The sequence below is a fragment of the Aplysia californica genome, unplaced genomic scaffold (genome assembly GCF_000002075.1).
Source record: "Aplysia californica isolate F4 #8 unplaced genomic scaffold, AplCal3.0 scaffold00110, whole genome shotgun sequence".
Taxonomy (NCBI): Eukaryota; Metazoa; Mollusca; class Gastropoda; order Aplysiida; family Aplysiidae; genus Aplysia; species Aplysia californica.
This window is the reverse complement of record NW_004797380.1, coordinates 875,852-895,961: the sequence shown is the minus strand read 5'-3', so window position 1 is coordinate 895,961 and position 20,110 is coordinate 875,852. Positions and strand designations below refer to the sequence as shown.

Genomic DNA, 20,110 nt, shown 5'->3' with positions numbered 1-20,110 from the left:
GGGGTAAATAGATACATTAATTTTTAAAAATATAAAGAAATGAATGCATATACATGAGAGGATGAATGAATGAATGAATGAATGGATTATTTGAAAACATTGCAAATACTGTCTGTTCGTGCTGGAAGTGCCAGTTGTAGTAAAGACATCAAAAGGGTGGATGGTTGGAGGGCCCCCCTGGTAGGTCCTACTTCTTTACTTTCCCCTATGTTGTTTCTGTCTGTCTGACTTACTTTTCCCAGCCCTAAATGACCATTATTGTGTCGATGCGTTTCTCTTTACTTACACAAACAAGCAACAAAAGGTCGAGCATGTGCTGATTGTTGAAAAGGACACTGGTCCTAAGTCCACAAGTTGAGTTTTAGTTTATCTCGACAATGCCTGCATTTGGCCAATGAGACATCTCCGACCTTGTGTGTTTCCCAGGGCTGAGATCCAAGCTCTCTACCCGACCAAGTTTGTGCAGATGGAAGAGGGGAGATATCGGATCTTCAACACTCTCTACGAGCTGCCCCGTGAGTATATGCCTTAGTGTACACATTTCTACAAACTTATCCTATGTATACAGTATACAGTAGACTTTGGTTAACTCGAAATTCCTGCGGATGGTTGGTGGGTGCTCTATCGTCCTTATCCCTTCTCCTTTTTTAAGCTTGTTAAATTTCATTTTATCCGTCGAGGGGCGAAAGAGCTTTCTGTCTTTAGTAAGTTGGATGGCCTGGCTAGGTTGAATGTTATTCGTTTTCAGGGTTTCCTTCATGCTCTCGATATAGGTCTTCCTCTTGCCTTGTACACTGATTTTGTTTTTGTACGCTTTACTGAGAGTGCCTGTCACTCTTTTCTATGCATACCAACTTTCCTTAACACGAAATCTGCTTAATATTTTGAATTAATTCTATGTCCCGTGAAGTTTGTGTTATCAGAATATAATTGTACGAGTCTTGTGTGTCTTTCAGTGCCTAACACCTACCATGTCTTACACTAACTAAAGGCCCGTCTTAATTCACAAGGAGGGCTTCAGACTCACGCTCCAAAGGGTGGGGGTTGGAGGGCCCCACTAGTAGGTCCTTCTTTTTATTCTGTTCCCATTTTTGTTTTCGCCGGTCTGTCTTACTCTTTCGCTGCACTACATGACCCTTATTGTGTCGATATGTTGCCCCCCCCCCCTCCCTTACTGAAACGAATAGTGCCCCTATGACATTTTACCACTGCAAGGTCCTCGAAATTAAGATGCTCGAAAACATTGCTCTAAAAAAAAAGTAGAACAGAGATTTATCCATTCATTGTATTGGGTTAAAAGCCCTCTATAAACTCTGGAAGGTTGTTTAAGAGGTGAGACCTTCGACATAAGCATCCATCTTCCGACCCAAATGTGTGGAGAGCCTGGAAAACGTCTCAAATATACCCAGGTTCAGAACGCTCTGTAGGATCATCCACTCCGTTATCTAGCATGGTTCCAACAGAGCAAACAGTGCACCCTAAAAGCGAGAGTGGGGAAGGGGCGAGTAAATTTATTTTATAAACATTCTATACAGCTATTTCCTCAAAACGAGGGAGACTATGTAATATTGACATTTTTCAATATAGAGGCATCCCGTCTTACACACTCCATAAACTCATGGCTGCACTAATTGAGTGAAGACTTCTCATGGCTCATGCCTCACTCCGATTTGTTCTTTGAGAATTAAATTGCATGTTACGCCAAAAATCCTACAATGTATGGGAAGTGGCATAACACCCATATTATCACCGCAGACTAAGTTCGCAATGCTCACATTGTATAACTTTGTTCCTTCAGTGATCTACATCCTCGCCTGCCTGATTGACTACTTCAACAACAGCTCCGACTACGTTCAGTAAGTAGCTCTGACTAAAGATGTGAAACACTGAAAATGGGGCACTCATAACTTTCACAGACTATGGAAAAGCGTTTAGTGCAGAAACATAAACAATTTAGATACATTGGTGGAACAATACTTATGGCCAATGATATCATAAAGCATGGGAAGCATTTTTTTCAGAAGACAGAAGATGTGAAATAAAAGGTCACGAACCCAGAGAGAGAGGGGGAGAGAGAGAGAGAGAGAGAGAGAGAAGGGGTGGGGAGAGGAAGCGGTGGAAAGATAGAGGTGGAAGGAGGAATGGAGAGGAAGAGGAGGAAGCTGGCGATGCTTGTATCGTAAACTGTCTTTAAAAAAGAAAAATATAAATTAAAAAACCAACGAAGCATGGCTTGTCCTATGTAGGGACGTGGCCTCTGATTGACATTTCTATCGATAGTCCTGTATCGTACACCTTTTCACTATCTGGCTTTATTATGTTTCCGTGACAACTCATCAGGACTGCCAATGGCGTGGGCGTAAAGGTCGGTGACCTGACCATGACCTATGAGTCCATCTACAATGACGTCAACACGGCCATGGAGCACGTGCACCACCCGAAGGTAGGAAATAGTAGCCTGTGGGTTTTACGCTCGTCATGAAATAATTTAGGTTCCCAACTAGCGGGATCAACATCGTTCGGAGAACGGAAATGATAGATATTCTATTAAAATCGCCATTCGATGTAGACTCCTTACCGCCTTCGAACTTAGGTACCTATAGCTCAAAATTGAGCCTAATCTTTTTGTCTCATTATCATCCGGTGCCTTGCCGACTGGCGAGGGCGATCATGGACCTCCACTTCAATATGTCTTGCGTCACAGCGATGGTGTCTGTCGTTCTTGCTGTTCCCTGCCATGTTGTCAACGTGTCCAGTATCTTCTCCCTCTGTCTACCTCTGCCTCCCTTTCCATCAAACTTGCCTGTTGTTACAATATTCTCCACTACTGCATCTTTCCGCATTGGTGTCTGATGAACTTTGCCTTTCGTTTTCATATATTTGTCATAAGCTGTCGTCTGCAATTTGCTTCAACAAGGGCTTCTTCATTTGTTTTTCCAACTGTCCATGGGATACGCAGCATGCGTCTAATAAACCACAACTCTGTCGCCTGAATTGTACTTTCCAGCTGTTTATTGATTGTCCATGCTTCGCACCCGATTAATAGGATTGGCTCTATGTAACTTTTCAGTACTCTTTTTCTTGTTTCCAGTGTCAGATTGATGTTTGTAAGTACTCGTATCTGCTTCATTTTGTGGAAGGTTGCTTTTGCTTGGCACATGCAGCTTTTGATTTCGGTGTGACATCTCCCATCTGATGATATAATGGTCCCCAAATTGTAAATGTTGTACTTGCTTGAGGGCGGTACCATTTTGTCTATCAACCATAAATTGAGCAAAAGGCAGTTTCTAGCTACATGCTTAGGTTTCAATACATTCAGTAATTGTGTTGCTGTGTGTAGTTTGAATGAGTCGAACACTGGTTTATCAAGTGGTTTGACAACTGTAGGACTCCGCCTTCATTTTTGTCGGTGTTTTTTTATTACGTTCAATCCCTTATCGTCTGCGTTCTCTGATAAGAAAGATATATATATATATATATATATATATATATATATATATATATATATATATATATATATATATATATATATATATATATATATATATAGAGAGAGAGAGAGAGAGAGAGAGAGAGAGAGAGAGAGAGAGAGAGAGAGAATGAGAGAGAGAGAATTAGAGGTAATAGTTCAGTGAACGTAATTTCTTTTTGAGATGCGAAAATATCGAAAGTGTTTTTACAATTATATTAACATCCCCTATGATTCGGTTACCAGTGTCTGTGGTGTAGCGGTATACACTTTGCTGTTGTACGCAGTAAACCCGAGCTCGATACCTTAGTTAACATTTTTTATCGAGGATCTCAGTATTTCTGCTAGGATTTTGTATCCCTCTCGGCTTGGGTCGGCCTTTACAGACAAGGTCGGAAGCCTGCCTCCTAAATTATCTAAATTATGTCGATGGGGGTGGGGGGGGGGGGGCGTCAAAACTCCTAGGCCTACTAAAAAAAATCGTTGTAAGAGGTTTGGGTTTTTTAAAACATTATTTAGCCTACTCGTGTCCAGTAAGGTGTAAACACTCCCCAAAAGCGTAGAATGAAGGTCTTATGAAACTGTAGATGATCGGGGTAAAATTGGTACATTACTTCAGATTCGGATTCCTATACGCTAACCACCCACGGTTATTTTTCTTAATGTAATTGTCGTATTGATTATATTTTCTTTTAAAAGAGAAAAAAAACCTGCGAAAAGTTCGCTCACGAAAACTTTTGAAAGACATCAATTGTCTTTAGTGGGTGGCTTTTTTATTTGATTGTGTGTGTGTGTGTGTGTGTGTGTGTGTGTGTGTGTGTGTGTGTGTGTGTGTGTGTGTGTGTGTGTGTGTGTGTGTTTGTTTTCCAGCTGAGAGAAAGCTAGTATTTGGAAAAAAAGAATGGAACACAATATGTTGAGAGAAACAGTAATTCAACAATAAAATAACCCATTCCATGGTTAACCTTGCTGCTCCTGTTGTAAGCTCTAAACTAATTGAGCCATTGTTGGGTGTATAGAAATCATACTAATGTAATAACCCCACCCCCCCCCAACCCCTCTTTTTTTTCTTAAATTTTTTTTTTAAAGGAATTTTTCTGCTCTTGAACCTTTTCATGTCCAGCAATGTTTCAACACGATTCGCTCCATGGGACTTTGTGTGAGACCTGGAACGTTCCAAGTTCATCGTTGTTGTTTGGGGTGTGTGTGTGTGTGGGGGGGGGGGGATAATTTCCTCCCCACTGTCTTTAAAAGAACTTTTAAAAAGTACGTGAATTTTTTAATTGCTTATTGGCTCGTTCCTTCTACCCTTCTCCAACCGCTGTCAATAAATTGGCTGCTTTGTTTACCCGTGTTTACAGTGTGTTCAAATTCCTGGACGGTATTCTAACGCTTTGTTTGTAGATCTAAACAGGCAATCAAGCGAATGACACGCCATAGAAATTCCTTTCTGCTTCCTGTTCGCCTGGCTGTCGGGGCGTGGAATGTTGAAAGTGGTTCCGATCTAAGGGAGATCATCCAAAATTTTGTGCGATTTTTGTACGTGGGCAGAGTTATGTACAGTGGCGCTTTGCCATAATGCAACTCTGTGCCCCGTACTTCGTGCTGAAGAATTACTTGGGAAGCCAACTATAGACTTTCCTAATGTGGGTAGTTGGTGGCTGCTCTGGTGTGGTCTGCTGCCTGTTTCTTCTTTCCTTTCCCACATATTTCGTTCATATCTCTCTTCCTTCTTCTATTTGTATGGTTACTCTCTAGTAAAACCTCTTATCTTCGACATCTATAATATAATGCCCTAATTGTGATTGTGTAAAGGCAAGTGTTGTAAAACTCTTACTCCTACTTAAAAACTAAACTAGGGTCTTTTGTAATGAAAGATAAGCTAACTTTCAGGTTTTTTCCTCGTATACTTTGTTTTAGGGTCCACTGAAAACAGACACAATGAGCAATGTGGAGAAATATGTTGTGAAAGACGACCGCCTTCCTCTCATTCTGACTCGGTAAGTTGGTTTAATCTTTGGCGCTGTGGTTGTATACACAGTCAAAATGTTTTCGTTTGGCTTCGAAATTACAGAATGAAAATAACATACTTACACACACGCAGACACACACTCACATACATACGAGCACGCACACGTGTGCACACACACAGACACACACACACACACGTACATACACACACACACAAACAAACACACACACACACAAACACACACACAGACACACATTATATACATAATATGCACAACTCAAACACACTTATATATACACAACTCATATACACTCAGACATTCACATATCCATACATGTTTTACTCACAGTGAAATCATCCTCTGCTTCCTGTGTACATCCTGGCCCTTTAATAGGTTCTAATTGTTTGTTTTTGTTTCCCGAACTCTCATCCTCACATCTTTCTCTGAACCCATAATCATTCTTTTGTTAAACTTTCTATTTGTATCTTTACTTTCTGTGTTAATCTATTCTTCTACATGGGTGGTTGGAAGACACCTCTGGTAGGTACTATTTTACCTTCCCTCTCTTGTTTCGGTCTGTCTTACTTTTTACCAGCACTAATTAATTGACAGTTATATTGTGTCGATGGGCTTCTCTTTACTCAAACAAAAAACATCTTTCTCTACCCATATCTTTGTATATGTTTTTCCAGCTTTGTTTTGCTCTTTGTATTCAAATTCTTTATCACAGTTTTTGTTTGTTGCATCGCACTACTTTGGTAACTTTAATCTTGTAATCTTTATCATCGTACAGACTGCGGGACCATGACAAGAAGGTGTTTCTGGCCACCAACAGTGACTACAAGTACACAAATGTGAGGAGAAGAGAAATCAGCTAATAAATATATAACAAATGTCATCGGCAAGCAATTTAACTTCACTGTTCTAAGCCCATAAAGCAAAATTTTTCAGGAGAAAAATGAAAATCTTTTTATTCTTTTTAAAATTGTACCCAAATTTTGTATCATTTAAAAATGTTATCAACATCTAGAGTTAAAATAGACGAAATATTTCTGGAGTGTATCTATGACTGTGTTTAACAAGTGGTTAAAAAGGAATATGCTGGCTCTTCTTTTTAGGATTCCCTCACTTTGAAAAATGTTGAATATTTCTTTGTGACTGAGAGAAAGCAAAAGTAGGAAAGAGGGTTGATGATCATATTAGGTGAACCTGGAATGATTAGAGAGTTTAATTCTACTGTGTCCTCATGTATTTCATACTGTTTATAGCTTGTCCATACCCTGAGATATATTTTATATCTTTTGTTCACAGATTATCATGAATTATTTGTTTGATACTAAGGTGAGTGTCTCCAAGGCTAAAATTTTTCTAGATTCCATCATTCTGATACGTCAGTTTGGACTTATATGTCTTTTTGATAACAATTAAACAATCAAAACATATCAGATGCACCACTTTATCAGCGCGTGTCAGATAACAATGTTGTCTTGTAAACTCTTATTTTTTCTCACATTAACTCCAGTGTGGAGAAATTATTAGGCTTAATATCATTCTAACTTCACTTGTATGTGTTGATCGTACTTGTTTACTGAATTGAAGATTTGTATGACAAATGCAGTACTTAATGATAATAATCAGTTCTTGCCTGTTTTGTTAGTTAATTTTCTATTTCGAAATTATACTTGCACCGTAGTGTTTCTGCCATTGCTACAGGGAGAGCTAGGATGGACACTAACTGCTCTTAATGTTTTTGTTTGTTACTTTTGGGGGGGAGATATTGTTTTCACTATGTTTGTTATACCATGGGACAGCAGCACCTGCTGTTTTATCTTCTTTGTTTAATAATTGTGGTATGACATATCTCCACACATATTTTTTCACATCTGTAAAAATGATAACACTCCATACTTGCTTCTTTTCAAAAGTTTGATCATAATTGTTCATCTTGTTCATGAAGCAAGAATTGAATACAAATTAATACAGATTAATGAGAAGCTGTAATTTGTCATGCATAGATGAAAACTTTCAATGGTTAAGAATTATTTTTACTGTGAAATCTTAGCTACATTTTTTCTTTCTGACTGTACAACTAATATCTGTTGACACAAATTTAGTCTCAGTAAGACTCTTTTTTTCGTCTCTAGCAAGATTGTGCTTTATTTAGTTAGAGTTTCCATGTAATGTTGACCATATTTATGAACTTTCTGTTTTCCAGTCCAACCCTGAGAAGAAGCCATGGACAGACTTTTTTGACTTTATCGTGGTAGACTCGAAGAAACCATTGTTCTTCTCCCAGGGCACAGTCATCCGAGAAGTGAATAAGGTAAGTTGGCCTTCATTGGCTGAGTTTATAACAGTTTGATAGTTTGTCTTGAAAAAATGTTCAGGAAATCTCATTCTTTATTTGTGGAGAATTTACCTGAAAAAGAAACATAAAAGTTTGTAAAACATGTGTCTCTAGCTTTTGTTTAGTCCCTAAGCTACCATGGGCTTTTCTATACAGACTTTTTATAAGGTGCTGGAGATCCTGTTTACTGACTTTTTGGACAAGAATATTTGTGAGTGTTGTTGTTCCAGCCTTCAACATGTAGAGACTCCACTCCTGTACTCTTATCATCCAGTTTATATACAACATACTTCAGAAAGATATTAACATTTGTTGAGAGTAACTTCTTTAGAAAGTGGCTTCTAATACAACCCATGAACAAATGAACATCTTGTAGAAAGACACTGTTCATTCACATGTGTTTTTTACACGCCTAATTTTAAAGTAAAATCTACCCTAGCTTATTTCTCGACATCCATTTGCTCAGTCTGTGCATTGTGAGATCAACAGCATTTTTTTTTAAATTCCAGAGAATATTCATCCTTGTTGGGTTGACCATGTGCCTTAGTTAGAGGAGGTGCATTTTAGGTGCCTATTATAAGCTACCTCAAGTAGACCTGGCTACCGGTATTGGGTATTTTTACATACTGTCTCATAGAGACTCTGCAAAAGTCAACATTCTCATCTCTTCATGATAGTTTATGTACTTCATGTTTACTTTAGAACATTTGATGAGGGACAGACAAAGCTCATGGTTTCACCTGCGTATTGGATTTACATACATGCCAAAGAGGTTATAGTTAGTACTATATAGAGTTTGTGGCAGTGATGTCCCCCTCTTAAATGAATGGAGGCTGCTTGTGCCCACTCTGAGAAGCTGGACCTCAAGGGCAAAACATGTGCAGTCCAAGAGACAGGTGAGCAGTTTTCGAGACTCACGTGGAGGCGTCTCGGCGGTTTTAGGAGAGAATCTACAAGCCTGCTCTGAAATATGGGCTGGGTGGTGTTTAATATCTAGAGCTCGTGGGGAGCGGGATGGGGGCTCTGATTGTTCATGTAAATGGGGGCACGCCCATCCATGTTGATGAGGGTAAAAAGCTCCAATGTCTGACACGTGTGACACCACTGCTGCGAGCTCTAATATTACAGATGTATAACCTCTTTGATACATGTATATATCCCATCCACAGGTGACATAGAAACCAGCAGTAGGACTATGTCGAGCCCAAAGATGACCCGTCTGGTGCAAAAAGAAATTTGTTTTCTTTAATACTCAAAGCTGTTCGTGTTACTTTGTCTTGGAAGAAAATTAAATATTCTTTTTCAACAACAAAAAGACAATGCAATAAACTTTGTTCATCATTTGTTTGTGTATCACAGGACACTGGTGACCTTCGACTTGGAACCTTCACCGGAAAGGTCCGGCCCGGTGTGGTGTATTCTGGAGGTAAAAGCTCACCAAGCTTTCTCGTTGTAGTGGGAATCCTTGTTGTGTCAGAGTTATGGTCAAGCATAAGTCTAAAGGAGGAAGAGAGAGAGAAAGAGAGAGAGAGAGAGAGATTTGATTGTAAATGTTTTACATCCCCCATTGGCACAACATAGAATCATTCAGAAGATGGGCTGCTTCAACATTGCCTGTGAGGACCATGCTGGGTTGAGAGGGGGGATACGGCAGCCCAACAGAGACACAGAGATACTCAGCAAAATAGATTTCTTCCAAGGAAAAAAAATAAAAGCATTTCTCTATTACTGTTAAAAATCTTTTTTCAGCTGATGATGATCGCCATGTTAGGCGTGTCAGTGCAGTTTCGTATTTCATGGAAGGGCCTAAAAACTGACCACTGACCAGCACCCACACATTTTTATACAGAAAGTCATTTTCTAGATTCTCATAGTAAGTAAGTGTCAAGCATGTAATTGTAATACCGACTGTGTTATATTGGTACTGAAGTGTGGATATATTCTGTGGTTTCTGCAGGCTCCAGTGACATGATCAGTGAGATGATGGGCACTCAGAGGTCGGAAGTGCTCTATGTCGGTGATCACATCTTTGGAGACATCCTCAAGTCCAAGAAGAAGCAGGGCTGGCGTACCTTTCTCATCGTTCCTGAAATGGTCCAGGAACTGACAGTGTGGACGGCTGAGAGCAACCTGTTCTCAAGACTCTCTTTCTTTGACCACCAGATTGCAGAGATGTATAGGTATGGGGGTTTACTTGATGACTATCCTCAATTTTTGTCTCTAAGAATATCCTCATTGAACTGTTGTTCAGTGAACAGTTTTGACTTACACAGTCTCTTAATGCAGTTTTAGATTTCCGCTAATTTTTAACAGTTAATACATTCCACTAGACTTAAAGTTTACTTTTAGTACAGTCTCCTATTGGAAAGAGACTACTGTGATGTTGATGACACTTGCTCAAATTTTTCTTGGTTTCTTTTAACTCCATTGTTGTTTGGAGATTCTCACTAACTTTATTTGTCGAAGACTGGCATTAAGATGGAAGTTTTCATATCTCGTATAAATCTCCATTTCATTGGAAGCAGCTTGAAACTTAAATTTATGCTAAAATTGAATGCCTCTTCTACCATTTCTTTATACATAATCCCCTTCTTACCATTGCGTTTTGTCTGTGTATAATCTTTTTTTTTCAACGTCACTGACTCATCATGCTGAGGTACAGTAGGTAGCAAATATTATCTGCTTTTGCAAGATTATAAAGATTGAAGTTGGTCGGAATTATTTTTATTTCCCATCCTGGAACTTTGAATACTTCCTCATTACTAAGAGTCCTGATTGGGGCAAAGAGCTCAGTCTTTGAAGTAACATAAATTTTGTCTAGTATGGCTAGAATTCAATAAGAAGGGGAACTCTTTCAATATCCATGTACACCTACTTTATTCTTCTCTTCTTCAAAGCTTTTAATAAGTCTTCTATTTCATCTCTTGGTCTTCTTCTTTCTCTTCCTTTTTTCTCCTTCTTTTGCATCATTCGTAACAATATGTATGTTGTTCTTGTCTTTTTTGTGTGTCCCCCCCTCCCAACACACCCCTCACTGACTGCTACTCCATGACTTATTTCTAATCTACACTTCTATTCAGTTCACATTGTTTTTTACTTTTCCAGAAACCTTGACAGTAGCGACAACTCCAAACCAGACATCACTGAAATACACAAGAATATTAGAGTAAGAAATGGGCCCAACTTCAATTGAATAACTTTATCTTTCTATATGAAGTAACTTTGATATTATTAAGTCATGTTTTATAAATATTGCGTTGAAGGGGATGGTATAATGTGGCACTTGCAATGATGTTTAAACTTCATGTCATAATGTTCATTCTACTTGAACTCATGAACAGTTCTTATACAAATGGTTGTAAGAGGGTGCTTGTGAGAACATTTTGTTCTCCTTCTAATGTGTTTATATTATTTACTTTGTGTACAAGGGCATGGATGTGACTAATTATTTCTGGTTTGTTTTGACTCAGTACAGGGTGCAGGATGTTAACTGTTGAGTGGAATCGCTCTCATTATAGTATCATTAGTTCAAACAAAACTATTACAATAACAATGATGGCAAACTTCTTTAGCACCTTCCCCTGAAAGCACTTTTTAAAAAGTGATGGTTCTTTTTTACAATTTAAACACAAACATAATAATATATTTAACGTGAATGATTTTCTAAAAGAACTTTGAAAAAGTAGTGTATAATTTGCAAGTTACAATGATTTCTCTCTCTCACTTATTAATTATCACTGATATATTTCATTATAGTCTTGAAAGTTCACCCATTTATCCAATATGAATTTTATACCTTTTTTAGGAGGTCACTCACAAAATGGACCAAGCCTATGGCAAACTAGGAAGTGTTTTCCGCAGTGGTAAGTTTGCTTCCCCATTTACTTAATAGATTATTTTAAACTAGAATTGAGGAAGTCATGCATTGCTCAAACCAATATCTCGAACTGGACTTTTTGTTTGTTACAGTACTTCTTTTGTTTTATCTAAATATATTTAATTTTGAAGTCGAAGCAAAAAAATATGCTGAACTGTGAAGATCAATTCCTATATTCTGTGATTGTTATAGGTAAGTCAGTGTGTTGAGAGGGAGTCTGTCAGTCAGTCTACGTATTAGGCTCCTCTTCACTTTTAACAGAAAACAGTTGCCCCTTAGGACATACTCTTGATACATTTTAGCGTTTGATCTCATGATTCCTATCATGTAAGTCACTCCGCTTGACAGTAAACGATATTCAAGATATTTACCATTTTACTGATTATAAATAGATATTACCCCCCAAAAATGACTTCAGTCTGGTTTGTCTTATATGAGGCAAATGTTTAAATAGATGTGCTACCTCAGCTAACTTTTTGCCATAAATCATTTCCAACATACTTTTCCATATCAATAGAAAAACAATTTTCAAATTGTTACACCATCGTACACAGCCTTTCATCGTAATTTATAACTGCCAATTCTATAAAAGCTGTTAAAAAGTGTAACTTTTGTTTAAAACATTGGAAAAAGCATATCACACAAGCGCTTTCATGTTCGCCCAGTACACTAAATAAACAAGTTATGCATTGAAATGAATGAATAGTACAGTCTGCAAGATTATACTAAGACCTGTCTTGCATTGTTCAACAGGAAGTCGCCAGACGTTCTTTGCCTCTCAAGTGATGCGCTATGCAGACCTTTACGCTCCGTCATTTTCCAACATGCTGCATTACCCGCTCACTTACTGCTTCAGGGCACCCTCCATGCTGGTGAGTCATCTTGATCCCCCAGGACAGTTGGGGGGGGGAGTGAAGATTGCTGCATTTTGACTGCTTAATGTAAGACTCCACGTTAAGCCATTTTGAAAAGTGATGTATGACAGTTTTGCTCTGAGCAATGGATTTAGCTGTTTACATCAGTATTTGTATTACAATACAAGGGTCGAGGAATTTTTCACACAGTGTACTGCCTTAAGAATGTAATGATATATTGTATCACGTCCTAGTCAATACTTTGGCTTATCTCTCCCATAGGGACAAAAGGCCATCGATGTATCTTGTATACATGACCTGGTCCTCGATTGTCTAGATTATCTCCCTCCAGATGGACCTTGTCTTTCCCATGTTACACACTAGTTCTGTCTAGGGCAGCCTCTACTGTTTCCTCTGGGGTCAATGTACTCAAACTGTGCCCTTCCCCTCAGATGCCCCATGAGTCTACCGTGGACCATGACTCAACCATCACAGAGGAACAGCTGAGAGAGATCAGCCGGGTCTGGAGAAGCCATGTCAAAGAAGCTGACAAGGAAAAGCGGTCAGTGTTCAATTTAAGTGGAATTAAAATGTTGAAAGAGTTTGAGCTGTTTTTAGTACTTCTTTTCATGTTGCCTCCTTTTCACAAATTTCAAAGGCAGAGCAGTTGGTTTTGGTCTTTTGTTCAACTACAACATCCCTGGTTTTGAAGAAATACTAGTCGCTGTTGTTTCAGAATTTTTAATTTTAAAAAAAATCTGATCAAGAATGTAATTGTAGCCTGTAACAGTGCATTAGTTTTCCCTCTATGTTGAAACAAGGTATACCTTTGTCTTCAGCTTGTTAGATTTGTTCATTCATTTGCCTTCTACACCGAAAACTGATTGGTCAGTAACCTTTGAGCATTTTGTTACATAATTGCCTCTCAGCTCCACTAAAAAAAATGATCTTTTGTATTTTTTTTGTTACGGGTACTGACTTTAAAATTATCTGAAAAAGAATTTATGCATGGACTTGCATCTTAATATCCAAAACTGTGCTCTCTGACATTATTCCTGCTCACGAAGAAGCGCACCATTTGACTCTATTGGGAATAAATAAAGGGGCTAGCAGAGAAAGTTGCCTGATCACTGGACTGAGCAAAACAGGTGTTTAACCCTTCTTTTTCACTCCCATGGTGTGCACCAGCAAATCTAAATGTTTATAGAGAGCAAAGAGCAGCGACCATGACAGTGCCCCCGTCTAGGACATTGTAATTCGTCGATGGATTTACAGTTAGTTTTAAGTTTATTCTAGCATAAATACAAAGCTCAATGTTTCTACTTTCCTGACTGCTGATGTAAATGAAACTACCACGGGACATTAGATTGTCATCTTGAAGTATCTTCAGTCATTTTGGAGATTCTTTACAACTACAATTAATTGTTTTCTCTATTTGTTTCTAGAAACACATTGCAACGAAGTGACATGGAGATTCTTTAACCCTATCCATACATCGTGTTTTACTATCGTATCCATACGATGTGGGGAACTATGTGCCCCCACTTTCCAAAGAGGAAATTTAGTTTTTTGTCCAATCTGTACGCTATGCATAGCAGTCTGTCAAAATGGTTTTTTGAAAAATACTGAAAGTTTTAAAGAGATCTTCGCTCTAGAAGTATTGTAAAATGTGAAGAATACAACCCCAGGGGTACAAAATGACCCCAGGGCGTACGGATAGGGTTAAAGTGACAATTGTTTTTTATTTGTTTCTAGAAACACGTTGCAGCGAAGTGACAGTAACGTGCCCCGGCTGTTCTGCTCTTCGCCGCGGCAGCTGACAGAGGTCGCTGATGACTTTCTTGACGAGTCCGTCTCCGGCACCGACAGTGCCACAGAGTAGATGACAACAACTGCAGAGGGACTTCCGATGTTGTGTCTGGCATGCTCAGATACATAGCTTCTTTTTGGACTTTCAGAGGCTGGCTCAATGACTTTAGTGATGCATCTTCCTATTTAACTTGTGTGGGCTCTTTTTCTTTTCTAGGTGACGCCATTATGTCCAGAACTCTTACTTTTTAAAATCACAGACTTAAAATTTGCTGTGAAAAGGATATCCATATCATTTTGGGGTATTCCCAAATCTGCATGCTGCTTCCATATAAATGTTCACTATGTACAAGAGTAGGCAGTCAAGGTCTGTCTATGTATTGCACAAAGCTGCATGAAAGAATTTTGCAGTGTCATTATTTTTTTATTTCTGCTCTATGCCACCCATGTTCACTGAACCTGCAAAATATATTTTGTGGTTATTTATAAGAATTAGTAAAGACCTTTCTAGTAAGGAATTTGCACTAAAACTTTGCTCAAAACATAGTTAAAAGATTAAACTTTTCATTTGACTGTAGATAATATATTTCAGTCATAAAAGTGAAATATATCTAGTAAATGAATACTCTTCAATATCTTCAGCTTGTACACAGGCTGTTTTCACGAACAAATGAGATGAGATTTGCATATTGCATAAAGAGTATTTATATTTACTCGAGACATATAAAGTATGTATTTCATGATATGTGTGAAGACTTCTACTAACCACTGAGTTTTCTTAATATCTACATCAGAATTCTCACGTCTTTCAATCTTTCTCTGTTTTTAATTTCTCTATTGCATATACCTGTATACACTCAAAGACACACAAATCCTCATATACATGCTCACACATACAGGCATACACTCTCATTCTCACATGCAAGGTCAGGCTTTATAAACTTGCATGAAATGACAATAATCTCAGTCAATGTATACATACAACGTTACCATCTTTTAGAGATTTAACGAAAGGCACTGAGACCAATTCTTGAGTTCCACATAAAATTTATAGCATTGTTACCTTGCTGGTAAATACTCTTGGAAATCCACACCATGGCTTCTTATCCATTTTGTTTTTTAACCCCTTGACTGCTAACCGTACATGCATCCCATATGCTAAGGAAATTTCTATGGTGCGCAAGACATCACAGGTCACAATCTATAATCGAATAACGTTCGCTTGTCATTAAAGACAGATCAGTAAAATTTATACCAATAGGAAGATAAATGATGAGATGAATTCATCCACTAACTAGACTTGCACAGAACAAGCCATAACAATGTAAACAACTTGAAAGTACTAAGACTGAACAAGTGCTACGATTCTATGCATTGGCTCTGTCTTGCAAAGTGTGTGTAAAAAAGACAAAATACATCGCTTTGTTTTAATGGTAACAAGGCTCGTACTTATCGTTAAACTACATACCAACAGAAAGAGAAATGAAGAGATCGCTCTATCTATAGACAAGACTTGGGTAGACTAAGCCGTCATTATATATACAAGTGTAAAATAATTAAACAAGCATTCCAAGTCAATGTGTTAGATTTGACTGTCTCGCACGTTGTGTGTAAGAAAAATAAATTTGTTTTCTGAAATAAAACCTTCACTTTCTATCTAATAGTATATAGATATGACCTCATAGCTAAAATGAGAAGCTTTTAAGGGATGTCAATCTCTCTATTCAAAACTTAATAGAAGCTAAAATATCAACGAAACAAAACCTGAGTTTTAGCCGCTATACAGGATACGTTTACACAACACGGGGGAGCGGATTAACGTGACCTATGAGATGTATTTACAGCACAGTCAAGTTGAGCTTTAGGAACAACATTTTCTGACTATGAGATTGTGAAATTGCCTTTTTTTCACCTCATTGTCTTTGACTTCGGCATTTTTTAAAGTCTCCACAAATTTGTTCTCTTGCTCTCTAAGCTCTTTCCATTTTCTTTTTGCGTTGAATTTTTTTAAATGCTGTGCTGTCCTTTTTAAGTACTGTCTTGCACTGTTGCTGCTCTGCAAATGACCACTCCCCCGCCCTTGTCTTTGCCACCGTTGTAAAGTCTCATAAACTCTACCATGTTTACTTTGACTTTAAAAAAATATTTTTGTTTGTTTTGTTCTTATAATAGTTAAAGATCTCTTACTTTTGACTTTTTCAAAACTTTGTTAATGCATTTATCTTTGATTTAGTAGTGTTTGGTGAGGGGAAAGAAAGAGTGGTGAAAGTGTTGACATTCACTGACTTTCTTGGGAAAACTCTGAATTGGTGGTTTTTGTCTTTTCATTTGTTATTTTATTCTTCTGGATACTTTTACTTTCTAATACCAGAACTGCTATCTTGTTTGATCTAGTTGCATTTTGTTGCCTGTGTTCAAAATCAGAGCCGGTACACTTTAGACTCACCATACATGTTCATCCCTCTACACCATTAAGTCAGACAAAAAGAGAAATGCTACCTCAATATTGATATTAATAATAATAATACGTCTGTCAAAATTTTAATGATAGTTTTTGCTGCCAGGGTCAAAACCAAAACTGGAGGTCCACAGAATGCTAAATTTGAAGGGCTAATAGGCTTGTCACTGGGCACCTCCCTTCCCACAGTGCAGGTCCATAGGCAGAGCCCCCCACCCCCTTCCACCTCCCTTCACATACATTTTTGAACCACCTGAATTTGAAAGTAGTATTATTGGAAGTATTATGTGTCTTTATATGTATCACGACACGGTGGAATCAGGTACTCATCAGTTTTTGGGCATATGGAGTTATTAGTAGGCCTATCATCTTAAAGTTTACTCATATGTCTAGAATTTGGCGAAAAAATACCGGTCTATCTTGAGTAGAAGTTGGGATATTTGCGATGGAAGGAGGTGGGGGTCGCCTGGTGTCAGAGGTAAAATTAGCAAGAAAATGGCTGCCAAAGTTTGTTAACTTACAAAGCTTGAGTGTCTTTGGAAATTAGAAATTTGCATTTTTTGTGCCTTTGACCAACATTTTTCAGTAAAATCCACACAGAAATGTGTTTTTGAATGGACATAAAAGGTGTTTAGCCAATTTGTTAAAATTAGAACAAAATTGCCGTTTTCTTTGATTTCATTCTTTTGACAAGCGCCTGATTTCATCATGCTGCCTCACATTTTTGTTATTTATTATTATTATTTATTGTTATTATTATATTTATTATTATCATTATCATGATCATTATTATTAGTAGTACTATTATTATTATTATTATTGTTATTATCATTATTATTATTATTATTATTATTACTGTCAATTTATTATAATTTCTGACATGTCAACATTGACTCAGTAATTAATAATAGTTCAGTAGTTTTAAGGCAACGTTTTTGGGGATTTGTAAATTGAATAATCTAACCATGGTGATTAATGAAACACATGCAATCTCAAAGACTGTGAAGATTGTTTATCACAATTAGCCAATCTAAATAATCTCACTGTCACTGACTAACGGCTTGACTGAAAACAACTCAGCCTTGCGGCACATGCAGTCAGTTCAAAAAAAGAAAATAGATTTAAACAACAACAAAAAACTAACACTCGGCTACAATTCTTGTTCTAATAAAAAGTCCCCCAGCAGACTAATAAATTAAATACTAATGATGATATAGAAAACACCTCTTGAAATTCGTCACATATTATGCACACAAATCAAGATTTTTTAGTTTTTTTAAAATTCAGAGGCATATGCAAAAAGCCAGGACAATTCGCCTCTTAGTTTCTGTGTAATGAGGTTGACAAGTTGTCCATTTGGTGTTATCCAGACTATAGTATTCATATCCTCTATCATTTCTGTTATGTGCCAGTCATTTTGTTTTTATTTTTTCTCCTCACCATAATCAGCATTTCATTCTGATGGGGCCTTTCTGCTATTATTCTTTTAGAGATCTGATGTTGTCTGCTGGCTTTGTGTCTCTAATTACTCTCCAGTTATGCATTGTAATGTTTCTCTCTTAATTGCAAACTCAAAGTTGGTGATATATATATGTATGTAGCATTCCAAGGTAAGCAGCATTTAAGTTACATGTGAAGTAATTCAGTGCTTGAAAGATTTTTTTGTGAAATCTCAGATGTTATAGTTGAGAGAAATGAGACAGATTGGCAGAAACTTGATTAATGCTTTCCATACTTAATAGCTTTTTCAACTTTTATCCAATTGTAATACAAATAAGAAAATCTCCAGCTTTACTTTGCTTCTTACCCAGAGAAATCAATGTCTTATAATAGAAGTTATATTCTTCCCATTTTGCCATTATACCATCATTCCATGACATATGCTTGGGAACATTTTTCCAGCCTCTTTTGCCCTGACTTTTGTTTGTATCCATACTCCCAACAAACCAGGCCAGGTCTGGGATTCTCAGTCAGGATTAGATTGACCCCCAGAAGGTAGGCCTATTTATTGCCTATCCAGGGGATAAATTTGACGAGTCTGAATTTCATATGACTTTTCCCTTCGAATGTCATCTGTCTGAAATTTAAAAAATGATTTCCAATCCTCAATCCTTAGCATAGAAATGTTTTATTCTTAATTTCTAATACTAACTTCAACTTAAATGGAATATAAAAGAAACTTAAACTCTTACTGATCCTCAAAAGAAGCTGAAGATAGGTTTGCTTTTTGAAAATAAACCAAGAGATAATAGGTCGAAAAAGGTTGAGCCCCCACCCCCGCTAATCAAAGTATGGGTTGGGTTTTTTTGTTTGCCGAGCAGTGAAAGTGATAGTCTACATAATGTAATAGCACGAAGTCATTGACAAATTATTCCCGAAACGGTCACATATAACTGATATCATCACCAGAATGACAGTGAATTTTCAGTTTAATTTTAAATCACATTTCTTAATTTTTAAAATCAATATTTTATGCTATACAGATCAGACTTGAACTGTAAATGACTCTGTGCTTAAACACTTTATAGTGCCCGGATTAGTTAACCGTTTCACATTAATACAGTCCATGTCCTAGAGTGCCATAGTAAAATGTTGTCTGGTCAAAGGCTGTCTGTGGTCAGTTTATCTAAGGAATGAAAACTGAGCACATACAACATCAGAGTGACAATCATTTCTCTATAGCTGTAATTTCTCTGTGAAAGAGCTTTTAATGCTCCTTTTGATTTTTGTATCATCTTTAGTTTTACAGTAGTGATATCTCTAGTGGACCAGTTAGTCTTCCTATGTGCATTTTATATCATTTGACCAGAAAGTCGGATGTTTACAGTAGCATATTTTTTTATAGCTTGCATCATTGCAATAGATGCGCAAGAGAGGGTCCAAATTGTCTTCAGATTTGCAACTTTACATTTATAATGCAGAATATTCAAATTTTTATGTCGGTTTGAATTCATATCTCAGTTTTTTTCTTTGTTCAGAACTTCCCCCGATATGTTATCGTGAGACAATTATAATTATGATTGCAATGGATAGCCCACGGCAAATGTTTATTTGCCTCATAAATATTCATACCAAGCTGTGAATTCTTCGTATGCAATCAGAAATGATATATTTGGTTATTGCAAATGCCATCTTTTGACTATAGGAGAATGGATTCATATCTTTTTAGCTTTGTAGCTTTTATATAATTGTACATCTAGCCGTGTTTATGCTACTCAATTCTATACATTATTATATTTTACAAATACAAGTAATAAAAGCATATTTAATTTTTATAGCTTATTCTAGAGTTGTGTGACTTGTATCAATTGTGCTAGTACTGT

The 20,110-nt window shown here is 37.3% G+C and overlaps 1 protein-coding gene across 5 annotated transcripts in view; it reads left to right on the top strand.

Annotated features, from left to right (window-relative positions):
• Positions 1-15,304, top strand: part of LOC101849605 (cytosolic purine 5'-nucleotidase) — a 215,544-nt gene extending 200,240 nt beyond the window's left edge. For all 5 annotated transcript variants that reach the window (XM_005095667.3, XM_005095669.3, XM_035969065.1 and 2 more), the window contains 14 exons: positions 427-515; positions 1,799-1,856; positions 2,341-2,443; positions 5,390-5,469; positions 6,236-6,296; positions 6,754-6,783; positions 7,658-7,765; positions 9,149-9,215; positions 9,747-9,969; positions 10,895-10,955; positions 11,595-11,652; positions 12,420-12,538; positions 12,973-13,082; positions 14,276-15,304. In XM_005095667.3, coding sequence (XP_005095724.1) covers positions 427-515; positions 1,799-1,856; positions 2,341-2,443; positions 5,390-5,469; positions 6,236-6,296; positions 6,754-6,783; positions 7,658-7,765; positions 9,149-9,215; positions 9,747-9,969; positions 10,895-10,955; positions 11,595-11,652; positions 12,420-12,538; positions 12,973-13,082; positions 14,276-14,402 — 1,294 coding nt within the window. In that variant the 3' untranslated portion in view covers positions 14,403-15,304. The remainder of the gene's footprint in view (positions 1-426; positions 516-1,798; positions 1,857-2,340; positions 2,444-5,389; positions 5,470-6,235; positions 6,297-6,753; positions 6,784-7,657; positions 7,766-9,148; positions 9,216-9,746; positions 9,970-10,894; positions 10,956-11,594; positions 11,653-12,419; positions 12,539-12,972; positions 13,083-14,275) is intronic.
• The last annotated feature ends 4,806 nt before the right edge of the window (positions 15,305-20,110 follow it).